General features: G+C 42.6%; 3 protein-coding genes across 3 annotated transcripts; 2 read left to right on the top strand and 1 right to left on the bottom strand.

Moving 5' to 3' along the window:
* pias2 (protein inhibitor of activated STAT, 2) lies at positions 1 to 18,348 on the bottom strand (the record flags this gene model as incomplete). The annotated part of the gene is made up of 15 exons (XM_080738999.1): positions 18,313 to 18,348; positions 15,948 to 16,034; positions 13,722 to 14,148; positions 10,319 to 10,406; positions 9,798 to 9,848; positions 8,110 to 8,200; positions 7,730 to 7,864; positions 7,453 to 7,558; positions 7,278 to 7,351; positions 6,727 to 6,887; positions 6,031 to 6,164; positions 5,393 to 5,582; positions 4,300 to 4,433; positions 1,391 to 1,428; positions 1 to 249 (listed from the first exon to the last, which is right to left on the bottom strand). Exons 3-15 carry the CDS (start codon positions 14,143 to 14,145, stop codon positions 1 to 3), a joined length of 1,875 nt encoding a protein of 624 aa, XP_080595125.1. The 5' UTR covers positions 14,146 to 14,148; positions 15,948 to 16,034; positions 18,313 to 18,348.
* On the top strand, positions 17,475 to 23,939 carry LOC308295733 (centrosomal protein of 95 kDa-like; the record flags this gene model as incomplete). The annotated part of the gene is made up of 2 exons (XM_080738780.1): positions 17,475 to 17,501; positions 21,603 to 23,939. The coding sequence occupies 2 exons, from the start codon at positions 17,475 to 17,477 to the stop codon at positions 23,937 to 23,939; spliced, it is 2,364 nt and encodes a 787-aa protein (XP_080594906.1).
* A 2,424-nt stretch (positions 23,940 to 26,363) lies between these two features.
* LOC308295732 (kelch domain-containing protein 3-like) lies at positions 26,364 to 27,476 on the top strand (the record flags this gene model as incomplete). Its single annotated transcript, XM_080738779.1, has 1 exon — positions 26,364 to 27,476. One exon carries the CDS (start codon positions 26,364 to 26,366, stop codon positions 27,474 to 27,476), a length of 1,113 nt encoding a protein of 370 aa, XP_080594905.1.
* Between the last annotated feature and the right edge of the window lie 488 nt (positions 27,477 to 27,964).

The raw sequence follows: 27,964 nt of genomic DNA, 5'->3' as shown, positions 1-27,964 counted from the left end.
CTAGTCCAGCGAGATGATGTCCGAGATGCTGGCGGAGCCGCCGCCGCCGCTGCCCACGGCCTGGCCGCCGCTCCCGGCCCCGCCCCCCGTGATGACGCGGGTCTCGTGGTGGGTGGAGCTAGTGGCGTGGGAGGCAGAGCTCTCGTAGTGGCCGGTGGAGGAGGAGACCAGCGCCGAGCTGGTGGAGGAGGAGGCGGAGCTCTGCAGGCTGCTGGTCAGGTTGTCCAGGAACATGGGCGAGCGGTAATGCTGGAAACGTGGATATAAATGGGAGTTCGATAATGTTATATAAATTAGCACAGATTTTAACCCGTTTAGAACGGGTACACAATATTGTGTATCATTATTTTATGCTTTAACTATTGAAAAATAGCAGATATACTGCGAGCTTGTAGATCTGCCATTTTAAAAAAAAAATTGAAAATTAGAATTTTGACCCGATTCTATAAGTGTCTTTTGAATCCTTCTAAGATCTTTTGAAAAACCTGTTTCTATGTTAGCAATCTGGCCTGGCCAGCCATCGTCAAAGAAAAGGTCCTTTTCACTTAACTGGAGCTCAGTTAGTCTGTTCTTGAGAGACTACTATGCCAGTGGTTCTCAAACCTTTTCATGTCAAGGACCCCCAAAATGATATGTATTTGGCCACGGACCCCCATCTCAAAATATTTAGTTCCAGTGACCCCCCCCCCCCCCCCCCCAGAAGCAAAATTTGAGTTACAAACGTTCGCTTTGAAAATACATATAGTCAAAGATTTGCACACATTTTCAAAAATAGCAGATCTACAAGCTCGAGCTTGTATATCTGCTATTTTTCACTGGTTAAAGCATTCAATAATTCTAGGCCTAAATGGGTTAAATTATAGAAGTTCAACATTATAGTATATATAAGTATGCTGAAATAAATATGAATAAAAATCAATATCAGTTCAATAATATTCATAGTGCACTTTAAACTAATTTGAAACAAGTGATACAGTACATATTTACATTACATCAACTGGTTGTTCAACAAATAACCAAGTAGAAATAAGTAGAATACATGATGTTTTTGCACCATCTCCTGGACATTAAGTGCAAGTGCCCTTGCATTTGTCTTGGGACACAGATGTTATTCAATAATATCCAACTTGAATAGGACCAGTATTTACTATTCCACATCCCAGCACAGCACATTTCTTCCTACGTGTCTATTGTTAGCCTTTGCTTGTTTTGTAAACCAGTTAAACACATGTTCTGACATAGTACTGGTTTGGCTAATGCTATGCTATAACGTTAATACAGACTGTCTTATTTATGGTTGCTCTGTTTGTAGAGCCAACACATTGCAATCCCCGTACCGGCATGAGGTTAAATAATGACAATGTGCTGAATTCAAGACAAAGATTAATACCTGAGAATCTGCTTGAAGAAAGGAAAGCAAATCCAGACCTAAGAGAAACCAAAACACACGTTATGAAATGTTACTCAAAGGTTAAAATAGTCGTTTGACACAGTAGATGTTAACCAGTGATCCTAAGACGTATTACTTTTGATAGATTTGATTGGGGGGGTGTGACAGTGAAGTGACGATTCAATGACTATTTAATACCTCAAAACAATCACGTACATCCCAATAAAAATAACAAAGATTCCCTTTTTATAAAAACTTGCCAAACATTGGCCAACTTGTCAAATAATTTAAGGAGGGCAGGAGGCTAAAATTGTGAAAATAGCCAATCTACAAGCTCACAACGCATCGCAGCGTGAGGGGTTGTGAGCTTGTAGATTTGCCATCTCGGCCTGTAAAGGTTACGGCCTGAAAAGGCTGAGAACCAGTGCTCTATACCAGCGGTTCACAAACGGTTTAGCTCGAGAGCCAAGAGAGATTAGACGTCTGCCCGGGACCCAAACTAGTGAAAACAGCAGATCTAGAAGCGCACAACGCGACGCTTTGCACAGCGCTGTGAGTTTGTAGTGGGATATTTTTTGGGATAATTTATGGAATTTCTTAGATTTTTCATTGATTTCTTTATGAAATTAGTGAAAAAATAGGGATGAGGCCGAATATTCGGCACCGAAAACTTTCGGCCGAAAATGGCTAAAAATGCATTTTCGGTTTTCGGCTGGATAGCTTTTAAAACCGAATAGTTGAGCACCGAATAGTGTGAAGGTCAGGGGTCCTCAATAGGCGGACCGCAGTCCATGTCCGGACCGCGGCACATTTCTGAGAAATCTCCGCACAGTTGTATCTGACGATCGGACTGACTGTGTGTGATGTGTGTTTGTGTGTGCGTGGGTGTGTATGTGCTGATTGTGCTCATTCGCTCAAACACATACACAGGCTCACAAGACACACCCCTACGCCAATTTGCAAGCCCACAAAGCGTCGCGGGTGCAACGTGCTGTGGGCTTGTAGATCAAAGGTTTTCCTTCCCTCCGAGTCTCCGACGCAGTCTGCTCTCCATGCTGCTCCCCCCCCTCCCCTCTCCTCTCCTCTCCACACAATCATGCCGCTCGCTGCCTTAAAAAAAGTTGCTAAAACCTCTTGGAAACCATTGCTCCCACTGGATTAATAACTTAGAGATCTTCTACCTTTGGCTGTTCAATTGGAGAGGACAACAGCAACACATTAATATCCACGATGTAAGGCTCCAACTGCTTGCATTAGACGAGAAATGGTCGCGAAACTCGCGATGCGTGATCATGCGTCGCATATTATTGCCAGCTATCCTAGGGCTGTGTTAGGTTAATAACTATGACTCGTTGACCCTGATTTGACTGGTCATTTGACATAGTCAATCAGCACAGTCAGTCTGGCTTGTGCAGTACGTGTGTCAACTAACTGAATGTCAAGTAATCCTCTCCCCCTCACGCTAAGTTCCACTTTATTTTCCATTCTGAACGACAAGCCTAATATTGCATTTATGCTCTTTAGTTTCCAATAATTAAACTATAAGCCAGTGTTTTATTGCTACACAATAAATGTAAATAATGTAGCCTACTCTACATGCATAAATAATTATCCATTCATCCATCCATCCATCTTCAACCGCTTATCCAGCATCAGGTAGCAGGGGTAACAGTTCCAACTGAGATTTCCAAAGTTCCAAATAATAATAATAATAATTAAAATAAACAATTCTAATGATTATAATAAACATACATACATACAGTACATACTGTATAAATGTATCCGCCTTATTTCGCCTTCGCCTTTTTTTCGGACCTGGACCTGTTTCAAAAAAATATTTCTGGACCTTCAAGATTTGTATTTGAGGACCCCTGGGCCCTAGATCATTTTGCAACATACAGTATGTGCATTTGTTGTTGAAGGCCTGGCTGTTACAGCCCTTGTGTTTACAATAATATTTTGTTGTAGGCCTAGATCATTCTGCAGTTTTAAGCACCTTGTTCTGATGCACTTTTATCTCTGTAGGATACTACAGAAATAGTTGCACTATTTTGACTTTGTTTTATGCTAACATTGCAAAGAGAAAATATTTTATTTTGTTATGTGTGCATTCAAAAGTGAGAAATAAATGTTTTATGGAACCATATGGTGATTATTATTTAAGTTAGGGTTTGCCATAATCAGGTAGCTTTACAACAAAGGTACAGCAATGGTACAAACATTTATTATACAAAATAAATTATATACATGTATTATTCGGCTATTCGGTATTCGGTATTCGGTGGAATGTTTCCAGTATTCGGTATTCGGTTTCGGCCAAGAATTTTGCTTTCGGCCCATCCCTATGAAAAAACATGCATTTTTTTGTTTAATTCATAACAAAAAGTGCTCTACACCAGGGGTTCCCAAACATTTTTGTCTCGGGGCACCCCATAAATATTTTTTTAATCCGAGGCACCCCTACATTATAATTTTCACTCCCGGCCAGCACCTTATATTTATAGCATATCGTTGTTGTCGGGTGGAAACCTTGTATATGTCCATCTAAAATGTACTAAACTAGTTTTGTTCGACAGTCTTGTATGATGAAGCAGGGCTTTGCTTTACCAAAAGATGTACACATTTGAAACTTGGAGATACGAGGTTTCTGCCCGAAAGTGACGATAGTTAAGTGATTATTTTGCGAGGAAAATGTTGAGATAATATAGTCATTTTGGTTAGAACTGACTGAAAATTACTTTGTACTTCAAGTTTAAAATGATACTAAATATTTTTTCCAAGTGTCCAAATATTATCAAATGATCTCGCGGCACCCCTGGACTGCCGTTGCGGCACCACAGGGTGCCCCGTCACCCACTTTGAAAACCCCTGCTCTACACTACAGCACATGAAGTTTTAGTGCCACTCACTCTGCATGTCAGCAGGTATGGTCGCCAGGGTGGAGTGGTGGAAGGGGTAGTCTGACAGCGAGGAGGACAGGTAGGGCGTGTCCAAGGCCTGGACGTTTGGCACTCGCACCGTGGAGGGCTGGTATGTCAGCACCCTGGAGAGACAGACGACAATCCAACAAGCAATAAAGACATTTTTTGTGTGTACAGAAATATGATCCGTTTTAATAATCCATCGTTTGTGCTCGGTGGATTGCACAGACTTCAGAAAATAGAAATCAAGGAAATAATTTAGCTAAAATATTTATGTAACTCGTATGAAGCTGGCTCAACATTGCGACATGCTTTTCTGCACCTGGTATAAATAGAACCACATGCACTTAAGCATTGCTAAGAAATGAATTATAGTTGCAGCTCTAGTGCCAATACTGTAGGAAGGTTTGGAGATAAGTCTAAAGGGAAGCACGCACATCCAAATAAAAATAATAAAGGTTCCCTTTTTTATTGGAGAAATATTCTCCACTTCCACCTTTGGCTTTGCCATAAAAATAATAAAAAATGGATCTGCAAGTCCTTAGTGTGGCACAAGCTAGTGCAACCTGAGCCCAAAGTTGAGGTGGGTGTGGAAGTGGTTAATTACAACAACAGCTGACTTAACTGTGACACTATCTGTATAACATGCCTATCGTGTCAGACCTGAAGAAGACATGGTTCGTTTGAAAGTAACGTTGGTGTATTAAATCAAGATTTTCTACTGGGAGTTGAGATACGACGTGCTTGCTGACTTCCCTTTTTCTTTTCCCAGGTTTGGAGACAAAGAATGGGCGTTAATTTTGACAGTAAATCACGATTTTAGTCGACTAAAGCTACAGTTTATTTTATCGACAAAAATGTATGTTGGTGGGCCTTGGTGTCGTAATGCCTGACTTTACACTTGGTTGCATGCTGAAAACAGCCAATCTAAAAGCTCAGTGCGTCGCGACCACACATAAAATGCCATTTCTACTGGATCTCTTCTCCACCAGTCCCTCCCTAACATTTTAGTCTGCTTTTTATTCGACATAATGAACACTGGAATGGCACAGAGTTGCTGTGTTGTTGTAGGATCACTGACCCCTTGCTGTGGATCTCCTCGGTCTTGGTCATGTAGAGGCAGCGCTTCTTCACGGGCGGGTCGGGCTCCTCGTCCTCGTCCGACGACGAGCTGTCCACCGTCAGGTCGATGACGTCGGCCTTCTTGCCGCCGCCGCCGGATTCGCCCGTGCCGTGCGTTGCCACAGCACACTGACGCACGGGAGCGGATGCTACGGGGGTGATGGGAGTATTCACTTTTTGTACACAGTGTGAAGCATCAACACGGCAATGTTGCAAGTAAATGTCTGGGATTCTAATTTCAAATTAACATTTAGAGTAAAAGTACAATAGAATTCAAAATGTACTTGTGTGAATTAAAGGTATTGGAATCAAAAAGGTACTTACAAGCTTGTACAAAAAGTAGAAAGAAATCATTATGCAGAACATCCCATTTCACAAGTTTTCAAATGCATAAAAATCTTTAAAAAAGCAGATCTAGCTTGTAGATAGTCCATTTTCAAATGGCTGAAATGTATATAGTGTTGAAGTGGTTAATGCATGTTTTGTAATTATAATCAACATCTAGTAACTAAAGTTTTCAAATTACAAAATATAAATAAAAATAAAGTATAAAAGTACAATATTTGCCACTGAGGCAAATTGTATGTTGCAACTTACGCTCTAGTTTTGGAATGGACTGGGAGGACACCTTGACCGCCTCTTTCTTGGGTCTCATGGGACACCAGCTGCCATCCTCCTGGAACTTGATTTCATCCACATCCGAGCACTCATTCAGAATCTCCATGAATAAGCTGAACAGACACACAGTTACAATCAATCGCCTAATAGAGTTAGAACAAAATTAAAATCAATCATCGATTAATAATCTCTATAAGAAGAAATATCGTCACTGTCGGGCAAAAAACAGTAAAGCCATGCTTCATCATACACGACTTGCCGATCTACAATGTGTGGCTTGTAGATTGTCTATTTTCACTATTTTACATATATATTTTTTATGATAAATACAAAACGAATGGTTTTGGACATAAAGGTTTTCCCCGACACCGACAATATATATACATACGTCTAACAAATCTTTGCTTTTGGGGGTCCTTGGCACAGAAGTTTTTGAGATGGGGATTCGGCAGCCAAATACATATGATTTTGACATGAAAAGGTCTAAGAACCACTGCACAAGTTTACCTATTTTGGGCATCTTATAATAGGTGATAATTCGAGCAGCATCTAAAAGTCACATGTTGTAGATCTGCTTTTCTCATCAAATGTTTTCCCCCAATGTTCAGAAAGACAGACGCTGGGGTTTCAAAATGGCCACCACAAGCTTGTAAACGAGCAAACAAGCCCACTCACCCATCGATGATGAGACTCTCATACGCTGCCTTCTTGTCGCACACGGGACATATCCACGTGGGCTTCTTCTCGTTCATTTGCAGGTAGAGGGCGGCGTCGAAGCACTGCAGGTGAGAGCAGGTGACCGCTCTGCATGGCACCGTCAGACGCATCTTACCCAACTTGAGGAGGGACAGGTCACACAGTCAACAGTAATACACAAACACACAAGAAACATAACTTACAACAGTGGTTCTCCGATTTCTCAGGCTGTGAGGCCCCCCAACTCCCCAAAAGAATCATAATAGAACTGGGGACCCACCCACAATGATCATATTTGAACTGGGGACTCTACAGACCAACAAGCTCAGAAGGCCTCGAGTGAGCTTGTTTCTTATTTTATTTGACAATTTGGCAAATGTTTGACCAGTTTGTATACCAACGGTGGTTCCCTATGGAAACACAAAGGAGACTATTGTGTCTTCATAGGGAACCACTGCTGGTCCAATACCCACAGGTTGAGAACCACTGACTTACAGCACCATTTAATTTGTAGAGAATGGTTGGTTTACCGGGCACATGAGCGAGACTCTTAGACTGGTTGTAGCGATCTCACTGTCTGGATCTGCAGTGAGCTTCTCTTTAACTGAAACAAAGTGCAGCATCAATGAGAACAGAATGATAATTAGGCACCCCCTGGTGTCCGTGGCTTAACGTTGAAGAGCATTCTGATTCTGGTTCACTTACTCAGTGCTCTGGAGTGATCAGGGTTTCTGATGCCCTTCATTCTCAGTCTCTGTAGAAGCAGCGGTGACGTCAGCTGTCTCACCAGATATACAGACATGGAATACGTCTGCAATAAATAAAATGTACCATCACAATCTCTCATAATGTCACCATTTCAGGCAACGGAAAGAAAGTCACAAGGTCTTGTTAATTACATTATATAAAAACAGTACACTTTCCCTTTCAGAATTGTTCAACAGTATTTCCCAAGAGAATTTAATGAGTAGCTCGTTTTTACTTTTCCGATTTCAGGTGCCCATGTAACTGAAATCTGATTGGGTACTGCAGACGACAGTCTGACCAATGAGGTGATGTTCAGAGGTCTGCCCGGTCTCTTCTGTTCCACGCCATTTTTAGGAGGCGGTGCGTAACCCTAAAACACACACACACACACACACACACACACACACACACACACACACACACACACACACACACACACACACACACACACACACACACACACACACACACACACACACACACACACACACACACACACACACACACACACACACACACGCGTCTTGACTTCATGTCTCCAATGACAGTATGCATAATCAATAAATGACTCTAAATTAAGTTGAAGCTTTACTAAAGGCCAACGTGAGCACTTACTGGCAAAGGAAAGAGTTTCCCGTTGACTTTTATACACAGACTGTTGGGGTAATTGTCCTCCTGCGGACAACTCGTCTCTGACAAACAAAACCTAAAAATAGAAGAGAAATATGCTCAGCGTTTAAGCAGGTCAAGCAAACAAACACCAACTCATTTACTGCCATTTTGAAACAGCTCCCATCAGGGCTCCCCGCCAGAAGCCTCCATAGACTTCAATGTAATTTATAGTGCACGGATCATGCACGCCCATGCACAGATGATGCACCATGTTTGTGCAGTTTGTTCACAGCTTTCAAACAAAAAAATCTGATTGGAAATCCGTTCAGGCATTCTTGAGATAATAGCCATTATGTTTTACATGTTATGTAATCAAAAATGGCCGCCCTGTTTGAAAGATGGGGTTGTATGGGGGTTGAACATGCAAAATCGCGATTGAAATCATGCTTACTAGATTTGATGGGGTCCAAAAATAATTTTTCAAAAAGATTTTTTTTTTTTTTTTTTACAAACTCGTCATACTAGTCATAGGCAGAGTGGACACACTTATATAACTCGTCAAACTAGTCATAGGCAGTAAATGAGTTAACCACATAAACCCTATACTTTGTAGACCCATACTAGGTCTGTCCTCTCTCTACACCAAATATCAGCAGAACATACTGTAGCCTAGGGTTATTTTAACATTTTCAAATGTTCTCCAAAAACAGACATGTCTAAAATAGGGACCCCAGTTTAAAAGTGTCTGTAAACCGGTACTGTAATTGGTGGTACAGATTCACTAAATTAAAAAAAGGCAAATAATGGCCAACATAACCAATATATGGTTGGGTCTGTTGTTTCACACCCAGAGCTATGAATCCATGCATTTGGGTCATCACTCATCATCACGCCTGCATCATTGTAATTCTTATCACCCGTCTCAGTAAATCATCCTTGAACCGCTTTGCAACTTGATCAAAATGCTGCTGCCAGGCTACTGACCAGGTCCAGGAGATGTTACCCCCATCCTGCCGTCCTTGAACTGGCTCCCAAATTCCCAATACATTTTAGTATCAAGCTCAAGTTTCTAGTAATCACCTACAGCAGTGGCTCTCAATCAGTGGTCGGGGACCACCATTGGTCCTTGAGGGGGTTCCAGGTGGTCACCAGCTAAATGATGGAGAGTTAGTTGGTAATGGTAACCAAATGGACCCTTATACTGTAGATCTTTAACTCGAGTGTAAAATGAAACCTTTTACTGTCAGTGAAACACTGAGTCTATAGTTTTAGTCGACAGAATAAACACAAAGCGAGCCTTTGAATGTTTTGCCCCTGGGCTTTGGAACAATGTTCTCTTGGAGCTAACAGCTGCGTCTCCTGTTGACAGTTTTTAAAAAGCCTGTTAAAGACTCAACTGGTTTGACAGGCTTTTCCATGGTTGTGTTTTCTTAGAATATATCCTTTTGTGTATTTTAAACCTATGAAGCACTTTGTATTTTACTCAATTATTTACTTAAATGGGTCTGGCTGTAATACATACAATGTCAGTTTCAGGACAACAATGTCAAATATCGCCATTATGCAAATGTAACAGAGCTAACCCCTAACCCCCCAGAGGTCTGTGTAAATATTGACAATATGGAAGTGGTGCAAAAGAAAGGCTGGTGATCCTGGTACGAAACAGCTGTCAACATTTCACACATTCTTACCGCATTTGAATTTGAACCATGTAGTCCCTCCTGCCTCCAGGTAGGAAGTCTCTGAAAAATTAAAGAAAAACAGCATTCAGACTTCGCCCTCCATAATGAGTAGAGCTGCAACTACTGTATCTTATTAGTGATTATTTTATAAATTACTTTATCAATTGAATAAGCATGAAGCGCATTTTGGGGAGATTGTTTTCTTTGTGCATTAATGAATCAATACAGAAAGATTCTAATGGATATATTATAACTGACTACAGTATGTCAATTAGTCTAATTATCCACTTAAACCCTTCTTTATACATCTTTGTGAAAAGGGTGTGAAGAAATATCAAAAACGGCAGATCTATAAGTGCACAACACGTCGAATCCCGATTTGTTGTGAGCTTGTAGATGGGCAATTCTTTTTAATTCACTATTTTATTGATAATAGTATTTTATAATGAATGAAATCGACTAGTTCAATTGACTTGTCTAGTAATGACATTATTAGTTAAGTGGTGTTAATTAGGAAATTACTCTTATACCTGGATATGCATACTTCTCGAACTTGTTGGGGCGTCAGTGCAAAGATGAAGTACTTTTCTTGGTGATATCTCTGAACTTGGCTTGCTCCTGAAAAACAGTCAATAGTTGCTCCTGAAAAACAGTCGACAGTCTCAGTGTCAATCACACTGACCAGGTCTGCTTAACAGGTTTCATTCCATTAGCAACATCATCTCAGAAATAGCCTTTCCCTATGACATGACACAGATATATAATACTGAAAATTCACCTTGGTTTTCCAAAATGTAGGTTTTCTTGTTTGGAACAGATTAAGCTCTTTCATACAATGCTAGACATATTATGAAATCAGACATCAATATGTTTTTCAAAATGTGAAAAGATTGGTGATGACATGAGAATTTGTAATAATATATTCTATAATTAAAAGGAGCTATAGTCACCTTTTTCTTGAAAAAACAGATGCTAAAATAAAAATGTTTCGAAAATATTTTATGAAAAAATAAGCTTTATATATGTGTTTCAATTAAAAGAATGACCACAAAAAGTGTAAAATAATGATGTTTACATCCTAGTCTAACACTATCAAAGAATAGACTAGAATGTAAACATTGCCGGTCCGACAATGGCCAAAATGATTATTTTATCATTATTTTACGCTTTTTGTGGTCATTTTTGAATTGAAACACATATACGAAGCTTATTTTTTTTATAAAATATTTTTGAAACATTATTTTTTATTTTAGCATCCGTTTTTCAAGAAAAAGTTGACTATAGCTCCTTTAATGATGCTTAACCACTTGAACCCTATACATTTCGTTGGCCACTATTGCTCTATGCTTGGCCCCTCCTTTTTCACACTCCATACCAAAATGTCTTTGCCAAAGATAGCTCACAAGGTGCCGTGAAGTGTTGTGAGCTTACAGATCGTCTATAATTCCAAAATGTTTGACCCAAGAATAGGCCAAGCCTAATTTGCAGCAAACGCTGAGCCAATCAAACAAAGCTATGGGACACTGGACTGTAACAGGAAATGGGTATGCCAAATTCTGGGTAAACCAGGACAACAGTTATGCCTATTGGGTCACTAAGGTTATTAGGTTAAAAACAATTGCTGCAGACTGTTGCTTATTTGATTGACACAAACTTTCTACATGGCCAAGGGACAGGTCTCAGAAAAATAAGAATTTTAGAAATGATAGGAAAGTCAAAACTGCCGTGACATCCACGTTCTTTACGTAAGTGTGTGTGTGTGTGTGTGTGTGTGTTAACTTTTGATGACAACTGTGTATGTATTTGGCCACGGACCCCCATCTCAATATATTTTGTTCCAGGGACCTCTAGAAGTATATATATTCAAACATTTGCACAAATGTTCATGACTTTTCAAAAATAGCAGATCTACAAGCTCATGTCTCCTCCTCAGGAGACTTGGCTCAAACCGTTACCTGAACCCATTTGATTTGGCGATTAGGAACCCGCCCTGGCTGACGTCAAGCCCAGGCAGGGTTCCAACCCATGACCATTCTCACAAAAGATGTGAGCTGTGAGCCAACCGCTACACTAGGTCGGCCCTCCAGCACAACTGGTTAATAATAATATAGCATGAAACTCAGTCTGTTATACTTTATCGTTATCATATTTTTACTTATACGTTATCATTAGGCCTGGGGCGGTATGGACATTTTGTTACCGCGATTACCGTCTTCCCATTTACCGTCGGTACTGCGGTAATTACCGCACCCCCGTATCTATTAATTAAGGTTCGGCGATAAGCCAAAATATTGCAATCATCTTCCCAAAAGTCGCCTCTCCACAGCATAGAGTATAATAGCTCCACAGCCTGACTGCCCGAGTTATACTTCTCCGTACAGCACAGCGGGTATGGCTTTCAAAGGAGCAGATCTACAAGCTCACAACACATCGCATCTGCGACGCGTTCTGAGCGTTTAGATCTGCACTGTCGGGTTACCATAGTAACGTAGGCTAGCTGCCTACTTGGGCTTTTCAGACACAAACAGCTGTGTGAACAAACCAGAGGAGGACGGGTAGTCAGATCGTGTACAGTGATTCTGTAAACTCACGTCACGTCTCAACTCTCAAATCGCAGTGATTGAGTGCTGCTATATACAGGTTTTAGTTACAAGACTTGACAGAAAAGGTTATAAAATCGCCGACGCGACGGACGGGGGCACAACGTGCGACGCGATGGAAAAAGTAAAATAGTTTCACTTCCGGTTTTAGTCCACGCGGCCCGCGCTCAGCCAGTAATCCGTATGAATAAAAAAATATATGCCACAACACAAGATATACATTAACATCCTTGTGTCGAGTGGATTACAGAAAGTTTATGCTGCTCCGTCATAAGAGTTGTGCTCCGTACTCTCCTGCCCTGCATGTGCACTGTGTGCAGGGTCTGTGACTGAGTGACGTATGTGGCTTCCAACGTGTGGTACACGGCCCAGAGCAGAGCGGCATGGAGCGCATGCGGTCCTCGCTTCTCCCCCGTTTTAAAACTCGCTTGTTTTCCAATAAAAAATAGACTTTTTTTTTTGTCTTTTTACCGCGGTAAGCACACTGACACCGCGGTAGACCTCGGTATACCGCGGTACGGCGGTTACCGCCTCCAACCCTAGTTATCATATTTGAAAACTGCCACTCTATAAGCTCATAACGCGTGATGATGAGACACGTCGTGAGCTTGTAGTCCTGCAACAAAATTGTGAATGGTTGAATACGTCTGAAAGGATATGGGGGCGGCATAGCTCAGGGGTAGAGAAACCGTTATTAGAGCACGAAGGGTTCCCGAAGGGTTCCCCCTGAGTTAATGTCGTAGAGTCCTTGAGCAAGACACTGAACCCCTAGTTGCTCCCGGTGAGCAAGTTGGTGCCTTGCATGGTTTCCTCCGCCACTGGTGTATGAATGTGTGCGTGAATGGGTGAATGTAATGCACAATCCATGTAAAGCGCCTTCGATAAAAGCGCTATATAAATGCACCATTTACCATTTAACATAAAAAACAAAAACATACAACACAAATCTTCTGGCATAGAATCTTTGGGCATCCGTGGCAACGAATACCAGTCCCCTCGCCCAATTTCACACTCGCCTTGGACGTCAAGCCGAAGGAACGGTAGAACGGTCTCTGCCTGGTATTCCTAAACGTAACATGGGTCAACCAACCTTATTCCTAACCTTAACCTCGGTAAAGTGGTGCCAAAACCTAACCCTATTCCTAATATTAACCTCAGTAAAACTAGGTACAACTCTAAACTTATTTATAACTTAATCATAAAAGAACCGCCCCACCGAGTGGTCGGCGGAAAAGATTAGGGCGAGTGTGAATTAGGGTGAGTGGAGTGGTTACCGTGGCAACATACAAATCACTTTGAGGGTTCTTGAGTGAATGTGTGAAACACTACTGACCTAGGCTTGAAGGTTTGATGAGAACATCCAGGACGTCATAAAAAGGCAGCGATTTCATCTGGACGTCCGGGTGGACCGGCGGGATCAGCGGCGCGGGCTGCTGCAGATTCATGCTGAACTTGGACTCGTGGAAGACGAGCGGTCTCCCAATTCTAGACGGGATGTCGGCGTTCGCCACGCTTCCACCGCCCTCCGCAGCCAACAGCAACGACTTGATGGCGGCCAAGTCGGGGATGCAAGCGTCTAGGATCCTGGGGTAGCGGTGTCGATACAGCTCCCTGATTTTGCCTCGCACCACGGGGCTGCAGTCGCTCTTCAACAAATGCAACGCCCTCAGCAGGAGCTCCTCCTTACGCCCACTTTTGTTGTGCCCGGCGAAGCCCAGTAACACTTGTAATTCGGACACTCTGAAACTTGATACCATACTCTGGAGGGGAGGAAAAGATTATTCGACAGAATTACTAAGTACAGCGAAAGCGTGCGGCAATTCTATGATTAAAAAACAACTGCTGAAATACTACAGAAAAGTGCAAGAAGCTACAGCAACAAAACAAAAACAAAAAAGCTTCAGCAGCACCCACACCAAGTTAAAAGTTTAGTCCAAGCTTACTTTTTAGAATGTGCCAAAATACTCAGGTTATTATGATAGCAAGCCAATTAAAAAGCAACAAATCAATAGCAAAAATGAATATAACATATACATATTGTCAGTCATACATAAACCTTCTATCACCCCACCCGCACTGGAGAAAATATGGTTTATTGTCCTATATATAGGATATAGAGTATCCTATGTATATTATATTAACATTCCTGGTATCCATAATTTGGATTGGCCTTCTTGTAATGACACATTCTAAAAGCATTTTTTTTTTTTAAATGTTGCTTCCATTGTTTTGCTCCTTATGTCATCTTTGGATTAGTCTCACTTGTCACATGATCAGAGATCTCCCCCAACTGATATGTCTGGGGAAATCTAAATGCAGCTTCACAGAACCTATCCACCCGTTTCAGCGAGAATTTACAGTAGCATTATTTGCAGGACACTTCCGGTTAACAGCAGACATACAAGCTCACATCGCGTCGCAGATGCAACCGTTGTGAGCTTGTAGATCACTCTCGGCTGCGGCGCCGGAAGCTGCCTGCACATTCTGTGCAATGCACGATGGGATGTTGGAAAGTTGTGGATACAAACTTCAAAGACATTGGGGTAGATTTGTTAGCGCTGGGTTCTTTCTTTGCCGTCCAAGCCCATTCAATGAATCTAGATTTCCCCAGATGCATCAGTAAGGTGGAGATCTCTGATAAGTCTGACTATGTGAGACTATCATCACTTGGATTGGAAAATATGTAACAAATCTCAAATTATGCCATAAAGGTTTCTGCAGGAAAGCAATGACTGATGACCTGATGAAAGAAAACAATGTCAGTTAACATTATATTATATACATCAGCAAGAGTTAAGCAAAACATCTCATGCAATTGAATGTACTAAGCAATATTTGGTTAACACCAGTGGTGGAAAGTAAATAAGAAAATGTACTACATGTTTTGGTACTTTTACTTTACTGGAGTATTTCCAATGTTCAATACTTGTACTTTTACTCCACTAAAACTTTAATTACCAGCTACTTTGTAGATTTTGATTATTATTATTATCAAACCAGGTCAGACCTATATACTTTGGCAATTTGAAAATAGACAATCTACGAGCTCAATGCTGTAAAGGGACATTCTGCATAATGAGTTCCTTTCTACTTTTGATACTTAAAGGACCAGGTCACCTCTGGGACAACCAGATCTTATTTTATTGTTGTGTGGGACACAATCAACACAATCCTGAGTTATTGTTTGTGTTCAATCTGTGTTTTTAGATATTTTAGTATTTCAGCATGCTACAACTGGTCATATGATGCAAAATGCATCATATGACCAGTTGTAGCATGCTGAAATACTAACATATCTAAAAACACAGATTGAACACAAAACATTATTCAGGATTGTGTTGATCGTGTGACCTGGTCCTTTAAAGTACTTTTTGATTCCAATACTTGTGTACTTTTACTCAAATACCAAACTTGTACTTATAACAGACTATTTCTACAATTGGGTATATTGATGCTTTTACTTTAAGTAAAAAAAAGTTAGTACTTTTTCCACCACTGGTCAACACCCTCCCACAAAAAGACCAACCCCAGAGAAAGGTAAGAAAACCCCAGAACTGACCCTTCAGAATATGGTCCATGCTGGATTGGTCTTACGTGTATAATCCTTTTCTCTTACAAATCCTTAACATATGTGATCGTTACGAATCTAAAAATGTATGAGAATAATTTCAAGACCCATTAGATAAAAACATGGAGAGCATGGACAAGGCAGATAAATGATGAGCAGTGGAGCAGCTTAACTTGGGAATGAAAATAATTCAATATCATGGTTACAGGCAAGCGAAAAGAAACGGGCATAGTATGTAACTTTTCCCTATGTTTACGTAAGAAAACAATAAGAGTACCGAAGTTCTGATGTCACTCATTCATCCCGTGGGTTGAGGAAATAACTTCTCTATGGAGAATAACATTTTTTTACAAACCATTACCCTCTATACTAGCTATCAGAAAAAACATTGCCCTCACGCTTTTGGTGTTTACACCATTTGTTTTGGTACTCTGGGATGTTTTAGACAGTGACCGCAATCACACATAAGCGTGAGACAATTCATTCTCAAACGATACGGATGCCAGTCTGCCATTAACGCGGATACCGATATATAACAATATTTTGCCAGTAACGGCAGCCAATACCGATACTGTTACCGGTCTATTGAAAACACCAAAATACTTCAGGTAAACACCACCACACTACTCCAGTGGCTTCTGAGGTTAATGTAAACACAGGGCAAAGTTACATACTATGCCTGCCTTTAAATAACAGTGTATGGAATCATTATGGTGCCTGCAAAGGTTTCCAGCTAGTCACACAATATAAACAGTGCCTTCTAGAACAGGGGAATAATACTACTGAATTGTCATGACACTAATGATGGTTTAAGACAAATCGGTAAATATTTGTGCACCTGGAACATTCCTGAAATACAGGAAGGAATGGCTAAGCATTAACTTCCACCTGTGTTGTTCACTGAGATGACAGCCTTTCTGGCAGAGTTACTGCTTTGCTAATTTGAGTTCCCAGAAGTTTCTTTTTTTTTTTTTTTTACTGCTTTGCAGGTTTTCCTTTGCCCCATTAAAATCTTTTTAGGCCCAAGCTAAGTGTAATACATCCAGCAGCTATAAGTTTAAATCTGTGGCTTCTGACATGAGACATTAGCCTATTATTTAAATGTTGATTAGTGTGCCAGCTTAAATGGATGACAACTTGTTACATCAAAAGGAACCGAGCTTTCTTGGTGTAGTTAGCAGCAACATTTAATATCATATGGCAGCGGTTAGCTTAAAGGTCAATGTCATGCTTGTCATCAACAGAAATAAAATATATAAAATATGGAAATAAATTAGGATAAGCCAGTGATGTCATAATTTCATTGTCAAAGAGGAGTCAGAGGAGGGGGGGGGGGGTTTCAAGGGTCCCAGCTAAATCTGGAATAGTTAACCTGAACAATTTTTAGCCATCTGAATAATAGCTAAAATAGCTGCTGATCAAGTTCAGATGTTTTAGCCATTTCTAAAACGTTTTTTTTTTTTTTTTTTTTTGCCAATGACATGCCCAAAACAGGAACACCAACAGGTTTAACGTGGAATGGATCTTTCAGGAGCTAGAAGCCAGGTAACATGATTTTAACATGCATGGTATATCTAATCAGTAATCACGTATACTTCACATTCTTTAAAATTTTGGAAGAAATAGCCAATTTATCATCGAGGTGCCCACAAGCCCTTCCTAGTGCCCAACTGCTCATGCAGTCAGATCAAAGCTTTCTCGCTTTTATTCACTTCCAGGTTTTAATTGTACAATTCTGTACTAATTTTCCCGTAATGGGATTCCCTTGCAATTCATATTTTCTCATAGGGGTCCGCAGAATCGGCGCAGATTAATACATATCAATTACGCGGTTCCTGGCGTGAAAATGGTTGCGAAATCACGGTTCCTATTCAAACAAGTAACGGCGCCACTTTAGCTTCACGTGAGTTTGAAACGCTTCAGCTGAGCTATATATGACGCTTGGTTGTGACATCACTGTCGAATCCTTCAGTACATGTACCGTTATGTTCCACATTTCAAACATCTCTGCAACACAACTAACTGTAGCCTAGTCTCTGCAACGACGTTTTAACTATCATTAGTTTGATGGCGCAAAACACGCGTGCAAATATAGCAACGACAGCAACAAAAAGCAGCTATAACCTCAGCTCGGTTGCTAGCAGGTTAGCTGGTGGCTTGGAACTTAATTGGAATATTGTTAGCACAACAACAGCTAAGGCGCCAGCGGTCGTCCGGGTTGAACGTGCATTTACATGAACGTTTAGGGCTGTTTAAAACGTGCCACGCGTTACTTTATCTGTCACAATGTTCGCGGTTTAAGGGCCGTGGCGCGAGCAGAACGGTGTGACAGTCTTTTGTTGTTCTTTTCTCCTACCCGAAGCTCCTCAAAATCCGCCATCTTCTCGTCGCGGTCATCGTCGTTTGAGTGACGTGCGCAGTGCGCCACTTGTTGTACAAGTCGCATAGGGTGATTTTGGGCCTTTGACAAAAAAATCACAAGATGCAATCTTGCACAGGGCACTGTCATTCCCCAGATGACAGTGAGTGAAATGACAATTTATGGACTTTTAAGACATGTTGAATACATTAAAAATAATGAATAAATAAATAAATAAAAATAGACCATTTGGCCAACTGCAAGTTACTGCATCATAAGTAATGAACAAACTTTGGTCAAACATTGTGTGTGTGTGTCTGTGTGTGTGTGTGTGTGTGTGTGGGGGGGGGGGGTTCTCAGTTCACAGTCTGAAAAGATTGAGAGCCACTGGCAGGGCATTCTTTTCAAGTCAAGTACCCCCAAATTAACATATCTGCCAGGGACCCCCAAAATTGGTGTTTTAATTTTTTTGGGGAAAATACGTTTTTCAAACAACTTTCAAGATTTTTTTGAAAATAGCAAATAGCCAATGTATCGATACTAGGGTCAAAGTGGTTGGAGTGATTTATAATTAATTTAGCTGAGGACCCACTGGAAGCCCTGACACACTTTGAGAACCACTGGCATGGGGTAATTTCTGCCTTTCACAATCTTGGGCAGTGCATCACTTCTTATATTACAAGCCGCATAGAGTAATATGTTTTGCCTTTCTTTAACAACCTTGTGCAGGAACTTTTTTGAAGCCTATTGTGAAATACCCGCACACACACACAGAGACAGGCACTCATCCCTTTACTTTTTTCTGCTATCATCTGGGTTGGTTTTATTACAAGAACTGGGTCTCGTACATTTCACAGCCTAGCTCTTTAGGCAGTAGTATTAGTAGGCCTACTGTAGGCTACATTTACTCAAGTATTGTACTTCAAATGTTGATGATGACATTATGCTGCTGGTCCCTGACTAAAGGCTTAAACACACACAGCTACCTATACGCAGCCGGACGCAGTATTTGCGCGCTCTAGTAATAACTAGAAAGATGCAATTGGAAATTGCAAGTGTGGTTGGTTGCCTATGTATTGTCTGGGTAGCCAAATTCACCCTTTGTCAAGTCCCGCCCGTTGTCCCGTCCCTCTTCACACCCATTGGTTGCTGTGTCTTGGTGGGACACTCGGTGGGACACTCCATCCACTACCAGTTTAATTAAGTTGCTTCATATTGTTATTCTGTGTTATTCTAAAATTATGTTTTAGCAAATGCAACATAAAAATCACACCCGTGTGAACTGAGCGGTGGTTTACCCACCTAGTCTCAACAGCACCCTCTTACCCACCAACCCCTCCCCCCTTCCCCCCTGTGTGTGTGTGTGTGTGTGTGTGTGTGTGTGTGTGTGTGCGTGCGTGTGCGTGTGTGTGTGTGCCTGGCCTGGCCTGGCCTGAAAACAGCGCCCCTCCCTTAACATGTGTGGTCAAAAAAGGTACTACACCACAGGCTTCAGGCTACATACAGACCCACCCACCCACCCACATACAAACATACCTACACACACGGCCACGCTATGGAGACGGTGTGACCACCGCTCAAAAAGGCAGAACCAGGGCGGGAGAAGGCAGATAGAGCCTGCCTGCTGGTCAGTCAGGGACCAACCAGAAGGCTAACAAAGGGTGAATTCAGGCTTTTGCAAATCCCGCCCCATTCTGCCCTGTTACTATGGTGGGGCATTTGACCCTGGGCAGATTGTTTTTATAGTGGCAGTGAATAATGGGATTCTTTTTATTTTTTCATAGCCTCATTACAGCTATATAAAGTACCAAAGGAAAAACATCTAGGTGATATTAATAAAAAGGGAAGACAAAGGTACAGTAGTTACATTGCAAAACAGGGGGTTTCCCCGAAAATACATGTTTTAATTTGTTTAATCCAGTGGGACAGAATCATCCATTGCAGATTCTTTTATAGCCTAGTGGAAGTGGATGGGATTTTTTTATTTTTTCATAGCCTCATTACAGCTATATAAAGTACCCAAAAAAAAAACACATCTACGTGATATTAATAAAAAGGGAAGAAAAAGGTACAGTAATTACATAGCAAAACAGTCGTTTTCCCCAAAAAATATATGTTTTAATTAGTTTAATCCTCTGGATCAGAGAGAGAATAGAAAGAGAAAGCGCATTGCATCTTGGGTAGGAAGAGGAGAGCCAGATTATAGTTCTCCTCACATAATAGGCTGGCTTTTCGTAATTCTGCCCATTTAAAATATATGTACCCAATCGTAACTAGTTAGACCATTGATAAGGTCCATGTGAACTAGTTTGTTGAAGCTTATTCATTATGATGAGCGAGATCGCTATCACCGCCCGCGGCCGTACTGGACGAATGCCGTGTCGCGCAGAGCGGACAGTTTTTGAAAGCCTGAAGCAACATTCTCCACTGCACAAACTCCACCCCCGATAGCAAAAAGTGAATGGTTTTTTCTGGTTGGCCAGTCAGGGAGTCTCAGGGACCAATCAGAAGGCTGACAAACGGTGAATTGTCATGTGAAGCGTGACCAATCCTCAAGCTATAGCACCACTCCCCCATTGAACTCAATGGACTTACTCTACTGTATATTGGTGACGTCAACGAGAATGCTGATCGACCACTCCTCGCTAGCACCACATTGAACTCAACTACAATCAGCTTCAATGACATCACTGATGACATCAGATTGTGTATCCGGAATACTATGAACAATGGTCCAGAACTGCTTTTAGCCAATGAGGAAAGGTGGATAAAGGTGACATCACGAGAATGCTGGTTCCTCATTGGCTAAATGTTACTCCGTAAACTCATGCTGAAAACAATAATGTGTTGCCCTTCGGGCAACCACAATAATTATGGTTGGACCACCCAGACCTTGCGCAGGTATGGCGTCACACATCATAGACATGTCATAGACGGCTGACATCATGCACGCGCCTCATGAAGTCAGAGAACCACATTGGACCTACACCATAATTCTAGAGAATTAGGTCTTCCCTACTATATCTAAACTAAAACTAATAATTTCAAGAATGAAAGCTGAGAAAAATGAACTATTATTCGAAGATATATTTTAGCTTTACTAAATATGAATTGAGTTGGAGCCTTGACCGCCTCTTGTCGACAGCTGTCTAATGGAAACGCAAGAGGCAGATAGGGATTGGGTGGATGTGGCAAATGGCCTACTAAGCAGGTGTCACTTGCACCATCTATGGGTGAGAAGGTTGACGGACTGTGATTCCCAAGTGTTTGTTTCTTTGTATGAGAAGATCTTCAAGGGGGCAGTTCCAGATTACATTGCTGTCCCCGCCAGTCAGGAGGACCATGCACACAACGTTCAATCTGTCATCGACTCCCTGGCTCTCGACTTCCTTGAGACCAGCCTGTCACACATCACAGGGGAAAATATTGTCAGAGGGGACATGCAGTCCATCAGGAACCTCTTGGAGATCTTCGATGGCCTGTGGGAATTTCTCAATGAGTTAAGTGACAGGGAGACAAATGACGAGACGAGTGAGTACTTACCGGAGGATCCCAGCTTGAGGGTGGACAGTTGGCTGTCACAGAATGGACTGTCTACTGGAGAACTGGGGTCAAGAGAGGAATCACTAAAAGACCCCAGTTCTCCAGTGAACAGTCCGCCATCACAGAATGGAGAACAATTCTGTGACAGCTGTCTGTCCGGCGGAAAAATGGGGTCTTCCAGTAGACAGTCCGCTGGCTATTCCCAGCATTCATGGAACACAGAAGACATGGGATCATTCGATGAACTCGTTAGTAACCCAGCTGCTATGCCTTCACAGCCCCCTTACCAGACCTCCACGCCCAACAGATCCGACGCAGCCCCATACTCCCCTAGCCAGTACGGGCTCAGTCATGGACACTCAGAGGAGGAAGCCACTCCTGTCACTACAGCGAGGACAAGGCAAATGGCCGACACACTTTATACAAGTGGACAACTGTCTCCTATCATGTGCAACTCACCTGTTCCGAGTGAGCGTTTTCTCTCCGGTCAAGAGAGGACCAGGGCAATGGAGGAGGGCGAGCAACTAGAGCCAACTAGTGGTGGTCCCAGGAGGGTCCTCTTCAGCCAGTCAGACGTGCACTTCCCCACCCTTCAGGACGACATGGAGCCCACGGTGCAAAGCTTGGCCATGTATGAGGCAGAGGAGGAGAATCCAAGGCCCTCACTATACCAGCAGGACAGCTGGACACCTTACGCGGAAAGGAGTGGTCTCTACAGTAGCAGGGCAGAGGAGGATGGTCACAGGGAGCCTCTGTCGGAGCAGGAGCTGCACGACATGTCTGATGAACTAACTAGAAGGCTGGACAACCTTGACAGGATGGTAAATCGAGCGCTGAGTGAGAAGGAGGAGCGGTCCCACCACAGTGACATGGAGTTGCACAGGAGCCCCAGACCACACGCAGGTACATCTCAGCTTCAAGCCACTCACCGCTCACCGTCTCCACTATGGGCCCATGGTTCCCTGAAGGGACAGCTGGAGGATGTCGCGAGGGAGACGCTGAGCCCGGATGACAGGAGACAACGAGCCGACCTGGCCACGTCTGCTCACATGAGGCGACAAGAGCCACGGACACACATAGACAGTCACACAAGATACAGTGCGCCGGTGAGTACGGCCTACGAGGAGGAGCTGGAAAGGCTTGAGAATAGGGAAAGGGCAGACTTGGACAGGGAGCAACTCAGAGCCCTGACAACCGGGCGGTGTAAAAGACGAAGTCGTCGGTTTCCACACACCAGGCAGGCCACACAGGATCACGGGCAATACACCTACCCCAAAAAGACTCAACCAATGAAGGTGAAGGAACATGATCTACTCCTATCCCTACTGAAGGAATCCCCCCGTCTCCACATCTCACCCCATACCCTGGGCAATATGTGGGAACAGCAGGTGAAGCAGGTGGACAGACTCCATGCCATTTCGTCCCCCCACAGACACCATCGCAGCATACGGGACTTGGAAGAAGCGCAGAAGAGAAATTACCTTATTGAAGAAATAAACCGCAAAGAACAAGAACACGGCAGGCGCCATAGGGACTTTAAACAGTGTTTCCAGCAGCAGAAATCAGCACAGAACAAACTTAAAGAACAGAAGCAGCAGGATATCAGAGCCAAGAAGTACCACGGGCAATTCCACATGCAGTTCCGCGCACACCTCGTACGGGAACGCATGAGGGAGGAGAGCATGTTTCGCAAGGTGTTTGAGGAAGGCCTGAAGCTGCAGAAGGCTCAACTGAGGGAGAGGAGGGCCCACGAAAAGGACCTACAGCTGCAGCACCGGCAGCGACACCAGGACAAGATCATGTCCATGGAAACCTACTACAAGGACCGGCTCTCGCTATTGGCTGAATCACTTGCACAAGAAAGGCGGGATATCGACATTAGGAAAAAGGTCCAAGAAAAGACCCTCTTCAAGATGAAGCGTGAGCTTCGTTCGAGGATGGAGCAGGAGATCGGCGAGCTGCAGAAGATCATGATTCCGAACGACGAGGAAGACTATGTCCGAGACATGGAGGTCCAGAGGCTCCGTGGCCGCGTTCAGGCAGCCTCCTTTCAGTTCAACCACATCACAGGTCTGCACTGAGCACTGACCCTACGGGGGCTGCCTTGCATTGGTGTGTGTGTGTGTGTGTGTGTGTGTGTGTGTGCGCGTGTGCGCGTGTGCGTGCATGTGTGCGTGCGCGTGGCAGCTAATCTCAGCCACTGCTGGACAGATCAGTATGAAACTTTGGGCACACTTGTTCCAAGGCCAAGGAAGAACTTCCACCCCATATTTTTCAATTGGCCTCATGGTGGAGCTATAACAGGCCTATTTCAGGTTTTGGCCTATAACTCCAACTTCTGGCTTCGTCCCAGACAGTGTCCCAAAACGTGGCCTAAATCTTGGCACAAAGTGCTCAAAGTTTGTTGTACGCCCAGGGTCACATATTGGTCAAGCTTCACGGGACGCTTGAAGAAATTAACTCATAAATAGCACCTCTCACTTCACACTAGGTGTGATTTTTGTTACTACTTTTGCCGTGTCGTTTTGTCATCATCATATAATAATCAATAAGTAAAAGTCTGATTTTTCATATTCCACTCCGATTGGCTGAGCTTGGCTTTCAAAATTTGCGGGAGCTAGGGCATTTTAAACCACAAAAATGGGGAGCCTCAAATGCTATAGTACAAATATCACTGTTGCAGAGGTTAGGCAAAAATGCTCTCGTGTTTTAACGAAATTCAAACATGGTTTTTATACTCCATACTGTTTGCCCATAATTAGACTGTGGGTGGGACCTATTTCTCATAAGAAAGGCATATATCACAATTGTGGGAAAAAAATGCCACAAAACAAATGAGCATAGCATCTGATCTGGCCCAAATTCTAAACACACGTTGAGCACCCTCTAAACCAGGGGTCCTCAAATGCAAATCCACAAAGGAATTCTTCAAAAGACGAAGGTCCCAAAGGTCAGTCATCAAGACGCATAAACAAATAAATGTATATATTTATACTACAACTAACATAAATAACTGTTGTATATACATATATATATGCACTATATACTGTACATTTTAGGTTGATTTATTAATGTGGTTGCCAAAGGCAACAAACTATAGTACTCGCCAAACTTTATTCCTTTATATGGGGTAACTTTTAGCCGATGAGAGAGCAGTGTTCTCAGCTTCGTCACCGAGAATGTGTGGTTTTAAAGGGTGTAGAACTATAGTGTCTAGGCAACACACTATAGTTCTTGTCCAACTCTATAGAGTAACCCCAAAAGTCCAATGAGTTCAATGGAGGAGTGATGCAGCTTGAGGATTGGTCAAGCTTCACGTGACATCACATATAACCTATAAATAGGCAACCACACCTTTCTAGTTTAATTCTATTCCCTTTAGACATTTGTCTTTTTTTGTAAAATTTTTGAGCGGTGCAAACCGCTCAAAATTTTCACTTTACTGTGTAGCCGTTCAACCTGTATAACTATTTGACTCAGAAAGTTAACAAAACGCAGGTCCACTTTACTGGGAAAGAATTCTCTGACTGAATACAATAGTGTGTTACACTAATATAGGCTACATTTAAAAAAGAGGTAAAAAATAAATAAATAATAATAATCTCCCCGAGATAAAAAAAAAAAAAAAAAAAAAAAGGGAAAAGAGTATCAAATGGGCTTCCGTGGCCTAATGCATATCAAACTATCCTTGAAATTAAATGTTAAGGTTGAGAATCATTGCTCTAACTGTCTGTCACACACTTGGGTTGTCACTTTTTTTGTTTGTTTGTGAAAGGACCATAACGGTCACCTATTTCTGCCATTTCTTTTTCTTTCTTTTTTTTTTACATGAAGGTTTATGGGACTATACTGCCCTACAAAGGCAGAGTGCAGTAATTACGTTTTCAGACACATGATATTAGGGGATGAACAATTAGCTCAAGAACAGATATACAATCGGTGTAATATCACTTGTATACCTTTATCTCATTTGTCTGATCAGTTGTAATAATATATATAATATTATTTGTGTTCGTAGTTACTGCACTCTGCTTTTGTAGGGCAGTATAGTATCTCCTGAGCAGGGCCCCCTTTAGGTTCTGAGAACCATATCTGAAACTGAGCCATGGTGATGTGTGGAAACTAGAAGGTGGGGTTTCCTATTTATTGTCTGGATAGCCATATTGTCATGTGAAGCTTGACCAATCCTCAAGCTTGCACCACTCCCCCATTGAACTCAATGGACTTACTCTATAATGTAAAAACCCATTCACAAAAAAAGTTTATCTAGAAAAATAAAGTTTCCTCAGGAGTACAGTGTATTGCCCTGTTGGGCAACCACACTAACAAATCCAGAACCTGTGATTAACCAACCCAATTGACTTCACAGACTAGCCAATCATCTTTTTCGTGACATTTGTGCCACTGTATCGATATAAAATGGTTGTGAGTGGAATCTAACTCCATTATTTTACAAAGCAACACTCACCCATCTGTGTTCAGTCACACCAGTGCTTGAATCCGTGATGTTGCGCTGGGTGGTGCATCTCAAAGGAAGACCGAAGAGAGAGCACCATGCTGCTGTGGCAGTGGGGCACAAGGTGTATTCCTTTGGAGGCTTCCATTACGGGGAGACCTACAGACAGGATGGTCAGATCGAGATGCACATCTTCAACACAGTGTCTTTGCGCTGGGTCAAGTTGCCACCTGTGACAAACGGAAGGGGGGAACATCCCCTCGATGTTCCCTCCATGCGCTACGGCCACACAGCTGTGCTTATAGAAGACATCATCTACATCTGGGGGGGCTTCACTTACATGGGAGAGTACTGCAACATGCTTTATGCAATCGATGTCCATACCCACGGGTGGTTCAAGCTAAGGATCTCTGGGTCTGTTCCAGAGGCGAGACGGGGCCACTCAGCCTGTGTCTTGGGGAAGGTCATGTATATCTTTGGAGGATTCAACATGCTGACCAGATACACTAATGACATCCACACGTTGGACACCGCAACGATGGCGTGGACTTTAATTAACGCCCGAGGCACACCTGCACCGGCGTCAACGTGTCACTCTGCCACCATTGTCGGGACAAAGATGTTTGTGTTTGGGGGCCGAGGGGACCAGTTCAATTACAACAAGAACGCCAGGGTGTTTGACACAGAAACCGGCTGTTGGCTGAGCACGCCTCCTGTACAGCTTCTCCCAAAAGGACGCGGTGCACATTCGGCCTTTGCTTACGACACAGAGCTGTACATATTCGGTGGCCGTAACTTTCTTCTGGACCAGAGCTTCAACGATTTGTGGAAATTCAACACGGAGACCTTCTCCTGGATGAAGGTTGAGCCCAAGGGGAAAGGCCCATGTTGGATGTCTAGGATGTGCTGTTGCATGGTGGGAGATCGTATCATCCTCTTTGGAGGATACCGATACAGATACACCCCTATTCAAGTGGAAGATCTCGAAGACGAAGATGATGTGTCTGACATGTACATCTTAGACTTAAGTCCCAGTCTGAAGACGCTGTGCAAACTAGCAATTATTCACTACGGTCTGGAGCAGTCAGGACTCCCACACGACATCAGGTGGGAACTGGCAGCCATGTCTACCAACACGAACAGAAAAGAAAGATGGTTATGACAGAGCCTCCAAGCTCCAAACAAGGAGCAGACAAGAGAAAGACGAGGGGATCGCCACCCTTAAAAAAGGATCCTTTTATTCAGATGTGAAAGAAAGCAGAGCACAGGAATGGGCTCGGTTGATGTCAGCCAGGAACTCAATAGCTGCAAAGAAGAACAGACAGTTATGGAAGAGAGTTCCGCGAACAAAGTTAAACCTTTGTGAGTTTTTTTTGTGTTTATTCTTTTATTAATTTATAAGGGGAGAGAGAGAGAGAATATATAGGAATATACAGGTTGGGGCGGGGATTGCTATTTGAGAATGTGTTGCAGAATGTGTGTGTGTGTTTGCATGCATTTTGCACGTGCACAGCTGTTCAGGTCTGCATGAAGTCACATTTTATGGCCATGTCTGGCCATAACCTAAAATGGGTTTGACACCCCAGTATAGGTATCTAATAATTAGATAGCACTGTACTGTATATAGACCGATTTCCTGAGTGACACCCT

This window comes from Nannobrachium achirus, assembly GCF_963921795.1.
Source record: "Nannobrachium achirus genome assembly, chromosome: 12".
Lineage (NCBI taxonomy): Eukaryota > Metazoa > Chordata > Actinopteri > Myctophiformes > Myctophidae > Nannobrachium > Nannobrachium achirus.
Note: the sequence above shows the minus strand (reverse complement) of the source record. Positions and strands in the feature narration are given on the sequence as shown.